Here is a 13,874-nt window from a genome sequence, read left to right as displayed (position 1 = left end):
AGAAGTTTTATCATTGTGCCATCGGAAGAAGGCTTAACCTCCTTCAGTATAAATGACCGTACCAACTTTTTTGGTGAAAAAAAGTAAAATGAAGCTCCCCTGGGTGTCTTTTTTTTTTAGAACACACACAAAAACTTTAACTTGAATCTCGTACTCGTACTCGGTCTGGTCCTCAAATATAAAGCTCTCTCATACCGAGAGAACTGTCGTAATTTCCATGGGCATTTGTATGCATAATTTTTGAAAAGGCAAAAGACAAATTTCCCCAAAACACGTCCCACAGTGCAGTTCAACACAAGCCGACCCAGTCTCTCAGATAACCTCAAAATGTCCAATAAAGAAAAAGAAAATAAGTAAGAGAATTCATTTCTCACCGTTTAGTTGCATGCTTCTGTGATGTATGCACTTCTTTCTTCCTCACGGCTTCTAAGGCCTGAGCGTCAAATGCAGCCCACTACAGACACAATCAGAAAGAGAGAGGAATATCATAAAAGTTTCCTGTTTTGGTCTTGCCTGGTTGACACAAATTTCAAATCAAATATGGTAATACTTCACCAAACTATACAATCCTTTGGCAAGGTTTATCATACTATACAAGGTGGTTCTAACTTTTAAGTCTGTGAATGAAATCCTAAAGTGTGACCATTCAAATGAAAGCTAGTGAGTACTTTATTGCGGTACTGTTAAAAATATCATATATAGAATGTGGTTCTAAGCATGGCATCATTGTTATTATCTTAACCAATTTCATAACATCTAAACACGCAATAGCTTGCTCCTGGCGTGCTGATAGTAGGGAGCGGCGCGGAGTAAAGAACGAGAGGGAAAATAAAGGGGTGGGGGCGCCTGGAACTGGCTAATCTTGCACTAATCACTGATTACATGGCATGCGACAATTCAGAGGTGATCTTAGTAATGTAATCCGCTAATTATGGGCTTTTCTGACCACCTTCATTCAAACATGCTGCGACATAAATATGGGATATCTGGTCATGAGCTTACCATAAGCGGTCGAGAAGACACTTCTACTGCTGCATCTTTAGTCATGTCAACTACATCCTTCTTCAGCAATTTATTGTTCAACCTTTGGATCTCCCTTTTCAACTCAGCATTTTCCTGCCTCTTTGAAGTAATCCTCTTCTCGTACAGCGTGTTATTTTCACGCGAGGCTTTCAGAGCCTGCTTTAACCATTTCATCTCGTTTGTTGTTCTTTCTTTGTACTGTCTGCTATATTGCTCCATCTCTCGTTTATCACACTCAAGCTTGGACACCTGAACACTGGACTCCTTAATCTTCACATTCAAGTCCTGGATAATCTTTGTTTTAGCTTCAACGTCTTCCAAAGCAGAGTTTATTTGTTCCCGTTGAACGTTCCTTTCTTTATCTGCCGCGATTTTCTGATCCTCCAGTCGAGTGGCAGCAGCAGTAACTTCCCTCCGGAGTTTTGCCTTTTCATTGTGTGCTCGCGACAGCTCAGCAGAAACCAACTGCAACTTGTCTTGTGTAGGTTCTTCGTTAAACTTCATTTTCTGGATCTCTCGGGTTCGCTGCGTCAAGCACGTCCTAAGAGAAACAATTTCCTTGTTCTTATCGGCAATTAGTGTGTCAGAAATCTCCATCAGCTTCTTCAGATCTTCCATGGAGGCTGACACACGCTCTAACTCCAGGTCCCTGCCCTTGTGAGAAAGTTTCAGCTCCTCAAGTTCATTCTCTCGAAGACAAACCTTGGCTTCCAAACTTGAAACAAGCGATGATTTTGACATCAAATCTAATTCTGTGTTTTCTAAGTTAGTCTCTGTGTTCTTTAAAGTGTTTTGCACTGCTTTCAGATCGTCTTCAAGCTGCTTCACAACATTACTACGCTTTCTTCCCTCATCAGCAAGAAGGGACTTTTTCAGGTGCAATTCCATATCTGTCGTTTCCAAAGCTTGTTTCTTTTCTTTCAGGCAGGTTTTCGTTTCTTCAAGCTCTTCTTTAACACGTTTGATTGATGACTCAAGTTTAGTTCTGTCTGATTTCAGTTCCAAAATTTCTTTTTCTCGGTGACATAATTTATCTTCTGTGCTCGCTAGAACAGATTCCTTTAATTTCAGTTTTTCTTCTGATTGTCCTAATGCTGCTTCCGTTTCCTTTAAAGAGTTTTTAGAACTTTTCAATTCACTTCCCAGTTGTCGAACAATGTCTTTATGTTTCTGCAATTCCATATATGTCGTTTCCAAAGCTTGTTTCCTTTCTTTCAGGCGGCTTTTCGTTTCTTCAAGCTCTTCTTCCAGACGTTTGATTGATGACTCGAGATTATTCCTGTCTGATTTCAGTTCCATAATTTCTTTTTCTCGGATACATAATTTAGCCTCTTTGCTCACTAGGACAGATTCATTAAGTTTCAGCTTTTGTTCTGATTGTCGCAACGATGCTTTCGTCTCCTCGAAGGAGATTTTAGAGCTTTTCAATTCACACTCAAGCTGACTTACAATTCCTTCAAGTTTGTTCTCTGCAGAAGCAGCTAACCTTGCTTTAACCTCTAACTCTTCTTTCACTTGCATCAGCTTGTCTTCCTCCCCCTTCAACAAATTCTTAGCCCTTTCCAAATCACCTTGAAGTTCCCTATCCCTGGTAACAAGCTTTACCATGAGGTCATTGTTTTCTGCCTGTGCAGAAGCCAGAAGCGACGCATTCAATTGTATTTGTGTTTCAGCTTGCTTCAAAGAGTCGGTCTTTTCCCTTAATGAGCTTTCCATTCTTTTCAGATCTCTTTCAAGTTCTTTTATAGTTTTTTCAAACTGATCCACCTGCACAGCGTGATTTGATTCTGCCTTGGTAAGAAGAGAAGTTTTTATTTGTAGATCTTCTTCCACTTGTTGCAATGCAACTATCCTTTCTTTCAAGGAGCGTTGAGTGCTATTTAGTTTTTCTTGGAGTTGTTCAACAAATTCATCATGGTCACCATCAGAACTAGCAGGGAGTGATGCCATCTTAGCTTGCACTGTTTCCAGAGCGTCTTCTTTTTCCTTGAGTCTATTTTGCGTCTCTTCCAATTTTTCTTTAAGTTGTGATACAATGCCACTGTGTGTTGCCTCCGCGGCCTCTAGAAGAGATGCCTTAATTGCTTGCTCTGCTTGTGCTCTCTCTAATGCTCTTATTGTTTCACTTAACGTTGTTTCCGTGATTTGGAGTTTTTCTCTAAGATGCTCCACAGTGCCGTTGTTTTCTGCCTCTGCTGTAGCAAGATGTGACGTTTTGTCTGCTTTTTCATTATCTATCGCCTCTGGTATACTTTGGATTTTGTAAAGAAACTCATTAAAATCTCTTGAATGTGAACTAGCAAGGAGTGTCGTTAGAAAGGCCTCAGTTTCCTTCAACGTAGCTTCTTTTTGCAGCAGCTGTCTTTGAGCACTTTCAAGATTTTCTTGAAGCTTGTTAACGATGGCATCAGGCTTTCCCACAAAATCTACCCTTTCATCGAATTGGCAATGATCTCTTATCCCCGGATTTTCAAGAGATTCCCTTGCTATATGTTCTGCTCGCAACAGTGTAGCCTCCTTTTCCCGCAACAAATTCTTTGTATTTTTCACTTCTTTCTTAAGCATTTCAATATATGCAAAACTTTCGTTCTCCAACTGCGCCACACATCCATTCAAGGACTCTATTTCAGAATCTTTGATTCTTACTTGGGTTTTCAAGTCATCTATTTCATAGTCTCGATTACTAGTTTTCTCCTCCCAACGTTCTTCTCGTAATTGAAGGGACTCCTTTAGGAGCTCGGCCTTGCCTAAAGAATTCTTTAAGGTCTGGTTTAGTTGGTCGACTTGCAATTTCATCGGCCTGCGGCAGATATCATCTGAATTCACTTCTGTGTGTTCACTATCTTCGACTAATTCTGCATCATTTTCCACATACTTCATGGGATTGTCTTCACGTCCAACTATTAAAAAAGATCTCATTTCAGATCTGTCCTCTTCATCTCCAGTCTCACTATGTTCGTCTTCATTGAGTAAGAAGATGTCCGTATTCAAGGAATCATTTGAGTCATCGCGATCACAATCGTCTACAATTGACGAAATGTCCGAATTCACAGTGTTAGAATCTGCATACTGTAGAATGGTATCCATCTGGCTGACAACACGTCTCAGTGCCTCAGCAGTCTCCTCCATTAGTTTTAAACCTTCCTGCACTTGATCCATTTCCTCCTCTTTTTCCTGAAGGCACATTTTGGTGAAGTCTAGTTCGGTCTCTTTCTTCTGCAATCTTTCGGTTTGTACTCTCAACGAGTTTCTTGCATAGGCCAATTCTTTCCTTTCCTCTTTAAGCAAAGTCAACCATACTTTTGAATCTCTGTCATCACGACCTCCCTGCCAAGCAAACCTGCTTACTTGTTCAATCTCACGCTCGTTCTTTCGGATGCGCTTTTTCAGCTCTTAATCTGATTCTTGTATTTCTTCTGTTTCTCTTCTAGTATCTTGTTGTCTACGCTTGATGATTCCGAAAGAATATTTTCTGTATCCGCTGTCTGCTCCATTTTACCTACCAACGCTTTGTGATGAAGATGAGCGTTTCCCTTTGTTAGGTCTTTTATTTGTTTCTGCAGTTCATGGACTTCTGTATCCTTGTCTGATATTCTTGACAGTTCTGTAATCATGTTGCAATTTTCCTTCCTAAGAGAAACTAGTTGGTCCTGAAGTTGTTTTACGATCAGCTCTTTTTCTTCTTTCATTGCGCAGAGTTGGTTTTCACCAAAAGACACGTTCAATTTTGCAGCATGAAGTTCCGCACTCATCCTTACCTTTTCTCTTTCAACAGTAGCTAGTTTTTCTTTCAGTTGCTTTATGATTTCCTCAAACTCATATTTCATCTGATCCAGCGGGTCGTCTTTGTTGGTATCTGGCTCTTTGCAACTGCCCTCAAGCTCGTCATTTCGGTCTCTAAACGTCTTCAAGGCTTTCAACTCATGCACTTGATGTTTTAATAACTCCTCTTGATGTCTACTTAAATTCAGAGATCCTTTCAGAAGCTCAACTTCCTCTCGCAGATACCCGTAATCATGACCACTAGCTTCCCAAGAAATAACGGTCTTCAGTTCCTTGACCATCTGTTCTAGTTGATAATATTGACCCTTTAAGCATTCGTTGCTTTTCTCGCTTTCTTTAAGCTTATCCTGTAACGAATCAATTTCGTACGAAAGATCGTTATTGTCCATCTGCGTATAGTCCAGGTCGTCTTCCAGACCCTTTAATTTTTCCCCTTCTGTCTCAATGTCTCCTCTAAGATTTTTTAACTCCCTTTCCTTGTATTCTTCAGCTGATTTTTGACGCTCTATTTCACGTTTCATATTTTCCAGCTCAGTCTTCAGATTTTCTTTTTCTTTCTGAGTTCTTTTAGCTTCGTTCTTCATCGCTATCACTTGATCAAGCAACTTGTCATTCTCCCTGTTTCTAAAGTCCACAATTTCTTTTAGTGCATCGTTCTTTTCCTTCACTTCTTCAATTATAACTTGAAATTTCGCACTGCTCAACGAAAATTCATCGATCTTGTGTCCCTCCTTATTTACGCTGGACGGACTTGTATTGTTTAACCCAACTGTAGCTTCCAAAGCAACTGATTGCTCTTTTTGTAAAAGGTTTTCAGTAACATTTAATACTGTTGTTTGCGAATTCTGAAGTATTCCACTACATCCCTCTAAAGCACCCACTGGAGACAAGCTGTTGTTCTCATCTTCTATAAACTGTTTATTGTCAGCATCTTTGACTTGATCAGCACAAAATGATGGCTCCTCACTGAGCACCCGCTCAGAAACAGGTGTAAGAGAATCGGGTGACACACCTTTTTGTTCCAAAGGTAATGATGAAAGCTCTTTTTGTAAAAGATATTCAGCAATATTTACCACTACCAAAGCACCCAGTGAATACCGGACGTTGTTGTCGTCGTTTGTAGCTTCGTTGCCGGTAACTTCGACCTGGTCATCACAGACTAATAGCTTCTCACTGGGCAATTCAGAAACAGATGTAAGAGAATCGTGTGACGAGCATTTTTGTGCCAAAGGTAATGACGAAAGCTCTTTTTGTAAAAGATATTCAGCAATATTTACCACTGCTGCTAACGAACCCTGAAGTATTCCACAACATTTCCCGAAAGCACCCATTGAATACAAGCTGTCGTTTTCATCGTTTGCAGCTTCGTTGTCAATAACTTCGACCTGATCATCACAGACTGATAGCTCCTCACTGGGTAACTCAGAAACAGATGTCAGAGAATCGTCTTTCGAGTACTCTTGTTTCAAGGCTAATGTTCCAATCATATCTTTGGAGCTGGTGGAGACATGATTATTGACAAAGGAATCCCAAGTTCCAAATCGGCAGTGGGGTAGTTTGATATCATCTAAAGCGTCCCAAGAGTCTTCATTGTCATCTTTGTCCTTTTCTGACAGACCATCATGTTCTATATCGGAGACATCTTGGTCACTCGATGACAGCAATGAATTGACATCAGAGATGAACTGAATGGAGTCTTCACTAGCAGTAACACCAGCTACCTCCCCACACGCGTGTTCCTGTTTGTCGGTGACTAAACTGTTGTCAGTTTTACATGAGTCATTTAATTCGGTCACTCTTTTGTTTAGGTCTTTCTTGGATTCCAAAACGTTGTTTTCTTCGGCTCTGATATCTTCCTCTACGCCGTCAAAAAAGGAATCAAAGTCCTCAATGAACTCGTCCTCCAGAGCCGTAAAGCTTGCAACCTTACCGTTGCCTCCAGTTCTATCGTGTTTACAAGAACGAGATGAAATCAGTTCACTTTCACCGATATCAGATGTCAGTATGGCATCATTATTTTCCGTTACGCTCCTTGCATCTTGAAAACTCACATCCTTGATGGAATCTACAAAGATAAAGGTTAAAGAGATTAGGTTCATGTCTATCCTCTCTACAGTAAATGTTTCTCTTTAATAACTTCATCTTCCTAATAAGCTCCTCTTTCTTTACAAGCCCACTTATCTAATTAAATATGTCCTTCTCTGCAATAAGACCCTTCCTTAAGCAGTTTTCTCTAATAAGCCTTTCTCTTCTTCTATAAGCAGCTATTTGTAAAAAGCCTTAATATCTCTCAAACCCTGCTTCTCGATGGTTTACCCTCTACATTATTTTTTTAAGTCCCACCCTCTTATAACTCCCTCCTTCCAATATGCCCCCCCTCCTCTCAAAAGCTATTTCGCTAATATGCTATTATTGTTTGAGCCCCGTTCACTAATAAGCCCTTTCAGAAATACCTGTTATTAATAATAAGCCATTCTCTTCAACAAGTTCATTCTTAAAATCCTACGAGGCATCTCTATCTAATAAGACCCGCTCACAAATCAATGGGCCCAATTCTCTACTATACTAATGAGGTCTATTGACCTTTATAAGTCTAAAAAGAGGCGTTCTGTCTTGTAAGTCTGTCTCTCAGACTAATATTAAAGCAACATTCCTCATAAGCCCCATTTTGCCTATGTACCTTCTTGTCAACGAATCACATCCCTCGGAAGGCGGTCTCTAGCAAGTCTTTACCCTTAAATTTCCCTCTCTAATAACTTGTTCATTTTAGAAACTTTAAGCTTATGCATCAGTCAATTCCACCTGCGCCCAGCCCCCCCCCCCCCCCGGGGCTGACCCCCGGGCATTAGCATTTTTTTTGCCTTGGATGGCAAATTCCCGGGGGTGGGGGCTCTTGAGCTGTCAAATCCCCCGGGGTGGGGACGAAAAAAGAGGGCAAATACCCCGTCCTCCGTCAACACTGCAACATTTTTCATTGACACAGTCAAATGGTGCCGTTTTTTAGCATTTTGACGTGCGATTTTTTGGTTTAATTAACGTCTTCCTTTGTAATAGCGCGAGGATTCTAATTAAAACTTCACGCCGCGACGACATGCACTAGTTTATGGTTTTAGTATTAGTATAAAATTATTGACATTAAAATTAATAGAGCGCTGTAAAGTTATATGTTATAAATAGTTTTATAAATATGAAAGGATGTTCTTCAAATAATATCAACAGAAATTTGATTTAATAACCAAAAAAACGTTGATTCACAACGATAGCTCCAATTTCGCTACGTAATTCTGGCTTGGTAAGCAATGAAGAAATGCATGCATACATGTAAAATCGAGAACATGCCGTTTACAACCCTCTACAATTTATTCATGTCCTTGAAAAATGAGCCAATCTGCTTTTCTTCCAGTAAAACCTTCTTTGTAGTTATATTCTGATAGAAAACCGCGTGCGTGTCAAAAGCTCGGGATTGGCCGGGGGTTGGCAGATGCCCGGCCCCCGGGCAGTGCAACATTTGCGAATGCCCCACCCCCGGGACTGACAAGGCGGGCAAATGCCCCGCAGTTGCCCGGGGGGGGGACTGGGCGCAGGTGGAATTGACTGATGCATTATCTCTCATAATCTCAAATCTGCCTCTCTTTGGAAACATTATTTTTTTTATATTGCTGATTGTTGGTTTTTGAAATGTATTTCAATTCAAAACAATTCGTAGAATGGGCTTTTATTTATTTTAATTTGGTATCTCTAAACCTTGTGAACAAGCCTGGTTTCATCCTCGGAGACCCAGGGGCAGATAGTAGGGGCGAAGGAAAGTCTAAACGTTTTCTTCGCGCCATTTTTTCCACTCTTTTAGACTTTCTCGTCCCCATTATCCATCCGAGGATGGCCTGGTTTAAATATTCAGAAGATTGAAAACGCGTCAATTTATATACAAACATTGCTCAGCTGAGGCAAATATCCTTCCTCGTCAATTCAACTCTCAGAAGGAAAATTCAGAATAGTTTACCTGACTCTTCTTTTGGCACTTTCTGTTCTCCTGTCGGCTGTGTGCTCTTGATTAATCTCTCACTGCCCTTGATGTTCTTTTTAACACAAGCTGCGACGGGAATTCCTGAAAGCGGGAACTTGTCCGCGCCCTCCCTAGGCAAATGTCTCGTTTTCTTCAGTTCGTCCACAGAAGATGAACTATTGTCCCTGTTGCTACTCAACTGCGTTATTCTCACAGGTATTTTTGATTTCTGCTGTACTGGGGGCAGCTGAAGTCTGTTGTTTCGTCTCTTCGCTAGGCCAGCAGGCCAAGAAGCCATCGTTATGTTCACTGCGATTTTCCGACTGCGCGAAACAAAGATTTTTTAAACCAGATGACTTCTCGTTTTCTTTTGCTTTTGTTTTACGTTTATATCTGTTACAGAAAAATTTTCCAAAATATCTTCGAAAATCTCGAAAGTTTACTGCTCCTAACTTTGATACAACCGATCGCACCAAATGCTGAAGCGAAATGATTGTTTTTCTTGAACGCCCATGGAAACACATTTCGTCACAAACGGTACTTGGAGGACGTTTCTTGTTCGAATGCTCGTGCAAAATAGGCTTACTGTAGGTTAATTTCATCGAATATTTTATGCATATCAAAGCTAGCCTTCCTAACAAAAACGTTTATTTTTTATGAAATAAAGCATAAGCTTGCACACGATCTTTTTTTAAAAAACAAAAAACAATACAAAACAAAACACAAAGTGTAGATTTCACCTCCAGTTTAAGCTTGAACTCTGTGTCTGTATAAAGGAAAGATGAAAACTATGTTGGATTAAAATACAGAGAACGAAGCTTGCTATTGACAAAACCTTAGTTGTTTCACTGGTGTCGTTGTTAAGGATCTTCCGATCCCGACTTTGACCAACACGGACTTTCCAAAGTCCAAACAAACTCGAAAACATGCTTCCTGTTCCAGACTGTTCCAGGATTTGATGTTCTCGTTAACCAAAATTTCCTTGAAATAGTGAGCGTATCAAGCCAAGCAAAGTAGAGTCTAGAATTTGTTTACCATGGACTCCTGGCATTCACAAAGAATAACGAGCACGATTCTTGCTGCTGTTCCCTATTTGAGTCATTTGAACGACGTCGACGAAACTTCAAGCTCGTACGCACAATTTCCCTTTGATTTATTTACATGGACACAGTGGAATTCAATTATCAGCAGTTGTTTCTAAAGGACTGACCATTTTTTTCTCATCTCTTTTTTAGCACGTAGCGGATTTTGTTCAAATCTTTTGTCAACTCTCAACCCACAAAATGATGAAATGTGAAAGCTCGGCCAATCAGAAGCGGACGCACTTTGCTTCTTGATTGACAGTTTTTTGACAAACACTCAGAGTTGATGGACTGGCTTGGGAGTTCGGAGTTTGGTCCTTGTTTCGGGTCTAGAAACTACTTTATGCCAAAGACACAATTAATCTTCATCAAATCATACTTCAATTTGTTTCTGGAATTGTTCTTTCCAAACTTACAGGTTCAGCAAGGTAGGAATTTTATTTTCATGTCTTTGGTGTCACTGAAAGTCCATTTCACTTCACGCGCGGTCATGTAAAGCTTAAATTGAAAGCAAAGTTAGGTCAAGCGATAATTTTCAAGGTCTTGTTCGGTTTTTCTCTCACTTCAGGTCCCACACATTAAATCTACCTTTTTCTTCTGACAGAAAAAACTGCCACTTGTTCGTGTTACTTTACAGACGTCGTGAGCAAACAAAACAATGCATCCCGTCATTTCCCGTCATAGTACCTGCAAGATACCTGTAAGTCTTGCCAGCCATAAATAAGCTTAGTTTGGATAACGAAATTCATTCCGCCCAAGACAGAAGCCTCTAATGTTTTCTATTTCTTAAAATGAAGCTGAAAAAAGTATTTCGAAGTTTCATTCAATTCCAAGATAGTTTTCTACCGGGGTTTGGCAACAGAATTTTCCCCTTTGCATCAAAAATCATTTTCCCAAATAACATAAAATTAAGAATCTTAAATCACGACAGTGTGTAAATAATTTTTTTTTATTAACAACTATTAAAAATGATCCCACATATGTCACATATTCTTAAATGATGTATTACTATACACTATTATAACATTTTCCCCAAAAAAAGTTCTAAGAATTTTTTACAGTTTAATAAATAGATAACTTTTACTTACAATTGGCAAGTCAAGCCTTTTCCCATCCAAAAGCCCAAACTTGAAACAGTTTAACTTGAATAATGAATGAACACATATATGAATCAAGGGTTTAAAATGAATTTATGCTACTTAATGACAACATTGGTAGAAAATACATCCTAAACGTATCATCTATACCCTAGTCTAACATTTGAGAATGTACAGTCAACATTTGCAACAGAGCATCCAACAAGTAGACACTCAAGTCATGGTTTAGCTTCAAACAAACACTGCATTCTTCTCCTTGTTGACACCTCCCTAAACCTTTTCAGTCTTAATTCTGTCCCCCAAAAAAGAAAATTACAAGAAAATTCAAATTTCTTTCAGGAAAATCCTAAGAAATAGTACTATGCAAGAATTCTGCCAGAATGGTTTAATTTGATATGACAAGCACTATGGGATTTATCCAGGCCCCAGATTTAAAAGGTGAAGTGGCAAAATAATCTTGCAAGCATAACATGATCTATTGGAATAAAAGGATTTAGCAGAGTTTCATGGGCCCAAAGGAGTGCCCTTATGAAAGGTATGGGTGTTTTGACATTCTTGATTCAACATCTACTTAATGTCAACTAATTTCCAACAATTTTTACATAAGACAGTGAAAAGTGTTCTGGACCTACAAATACATCTTATTCAGGGCTGCAAATAACAGTCGGTCATCAGACATTGGTCAACCAAAATTTGCTGGTGTCCAACAAAATCCCACCTGTGTTCGGACATTGTGTCTGGAGAATTTTTTTATCGTAAATCACTTTACAGTAAGGAAGAATAAAAATCTACCTTAAGTAAACCTTACATTGCGTTAGGATGATCTCAAAGAACCTGAAAGGTAGAATGATGGTTTTCAAAAAGTAGCGAGATGTTTCTTTTCGCTCATATTTTTCGAGAGTCATCACGGTAAAATTTTGCTATTAATTGAAAACAATTCACAAATAATATTATTCTGTCGTCAAAATGTGTCTGAAGATTAAATTGCGTCAACTTTGCATGAACTTAACTGTCCTTAACTTGGTAATTTCAAGGATATAAACTTGATTTAAACTTTTTTTTTTGATGATGTATGACCAGACTTTTGTTTTGTCCGACCAAGACGGTGTGCTAGTAGGACATTATGTCCTTTGAAGAGAAAAAAATTATTTGCAACCCTGTTATCAACAATTCTAACAACAAAAACTCAAAATTTATTCACACAACCTTGGAGTCTACAATCACTGTAATCTCATACAGGGCTTGAAAAAAAGAACTTGAATACCAGCTTGTCCTTTTGCGCAAGCAGCTCAGACTCACATTTCACTTGCCAGGGGCCACTTTCAATAATTAATAACTATTGCTAGTCAATCTTTATATTTTATTATTTTGTAAGAGAATGATTGCTTGCCTGAATCACTCTTGCACATTGGGCAAGTTGAGACTATAATAGTCGCCCGTCAAGAAAATATTCCTGTCCACGACTACTGAGGGGGACATGGGGGTTTACGGTATTGCGGTATTGGGCTTTTTTTCATGCGGTATTTCGGTAATTTTAATTTTAACGTGCGGTATTGCGGTATCATCTAGCCCTGCGGTATGCGGTTTTTCATCATTTTGGCTGACGGTATTCGGTGAAATAAGATTGTTCACGGTATTACGGTACCGTTCATTTGCGCTTTCCTTTCGATACAATACGCAAAACAAAACACAGTAAGACATAAAGGTCAATAAAAGTTAATATTTAGAAGTCTTGAGACATAACGGTAAATGATTACACCATTTGTGGGTCATTTTGTGACAGTTGATGGTCGATAATATACAATGTGATTGTTGTTGCATCCAATGGTAATGAGTCGTCTCAAGTTACCTTACCAGGCTTGTCGATCTGTGTACCTGTTCCGGTAATTCGAGGTCTTAAACGTTTTCTCACAATGTCTGAGGTCGCTGAGGTTGAAGACGGCGTGGTCATCATTGACTGTGTGGCAATTTTTTATGAAGAGGGCGAAGGAGGCGAACATTATCGCAACAAGAATAAGTTTAGATGTTTGGTTTCGAGAATTGAAAAACGCCTTGTAAAGTTAAAAGAGAAAATTTGGTAAGTTTGCCTCTTAACAGCGCGGCGTCATCCTCGGAGACCCAGGGGCAGATAAAGGGGGCGAGGGAAAGTCTAAACAGGCGGAAAAATATATATGAAACGAAGAATTGGTGCCAGAAAAACACAAGTTTTCTGGTCTGGTAAGACATTGTCCCCAGGGGCTCTTCTCGCCGTTCTTTACTTTTCTTCGTTCCATATATATTTTCCCGCCCGTTTAGACTTTCCCTCGTCCCCACTGTCTGCCCCTAGGTCTCCGAGGATGGCGCGGCGTGTGATCTGACCCCTGAGAGACTGACGTGCTAGACTAGATTGATTTTATATCAAAACTCGCACTAGACGTGCGTGGAAAGGGTTTTAGTTGGTTTGTTTTTCGCGCTTTCAAGAGTTATTTTTATTGGAGTTAATTAGCTGTTGGGTCGAAATACCAAAAGGCTGAACAAATGTAGTTTACTTTTCAGTGAAAATTTTCAGAAAATTGCGAACTACCAAATTATTAAAAAAAGCATGGACATCTGGTGCATAAATGCCTGAGATAATTAAACGCGCTAGATGGAAGCAACCATAAGTATGCGGAACCGATTATAAATGTGATTAAAATATGCGGTATCGGTATTTAGACGATTTTCCACGCGGTATTTCGGTATTTGCCATTTTTTCTTACGGTATTGCGGTATTGGGTACCCCCCAATGTCTCCCTCACTACTGGATGGAACTTTTTTCGAGCCCTGCTCATGTTTTCTTAAAATGCGTGAGACCATAAATAGAAAGCCCAGCTATTAATTACAAAATATACATTGTGCTCTGACAAA

At 39.5% G+C, this 13,874-nt stretch overlaps 1 protein-coding gene across 1 annotated transcript; it reads right to left on the bottom strand.

Moving 5' to 3' along the window:
• Nucleotides 1-990: 990 nt before the first annotated feature.
• LOC140945585 (uncharacterized) lies at nt 991-4,407 on the bottom strand. Its single transcript, XM_073394596.1, has one exon. It carries the CDS (start codon nt 4,207-4,209, stop codon nt 991-993), a length of 3,219 nt encoding a protein of 1,072 aa, XP_073250697.1. The 5' UTR covers nt 4,210-4,407.
• Nucleotides 4,408-13,874: the final 9,467 nt, after the last annotated feature.

Source organism: Porites lutea, chromosome 8, assembly GCF_958299795.1.
Source record: "Porites lutea chromosome 8, jaPorLute2.1, whole genome shotgun sequence".
Taxonomy (NCBI): domain Eukaryota; kingdom Metazoa; phylum Cnidaria; class Anthozoa; order Scleractinia; family Poritidae; genus Porites; species Porites lutea.
This window is presented reverse-complemented; position numbering and strand designations above follow the sequence as displayed.

What these genes read in the sequence shown, in the direction of transcription:
- LOC140945585 (XM_073394596.1), bottom strand. Translation starts at nt 4,209, where the DNA reads ATGTGCCTTCAGGAAAAAGAGGAGGAAATGGATCAAGTGCAGGAAGGT.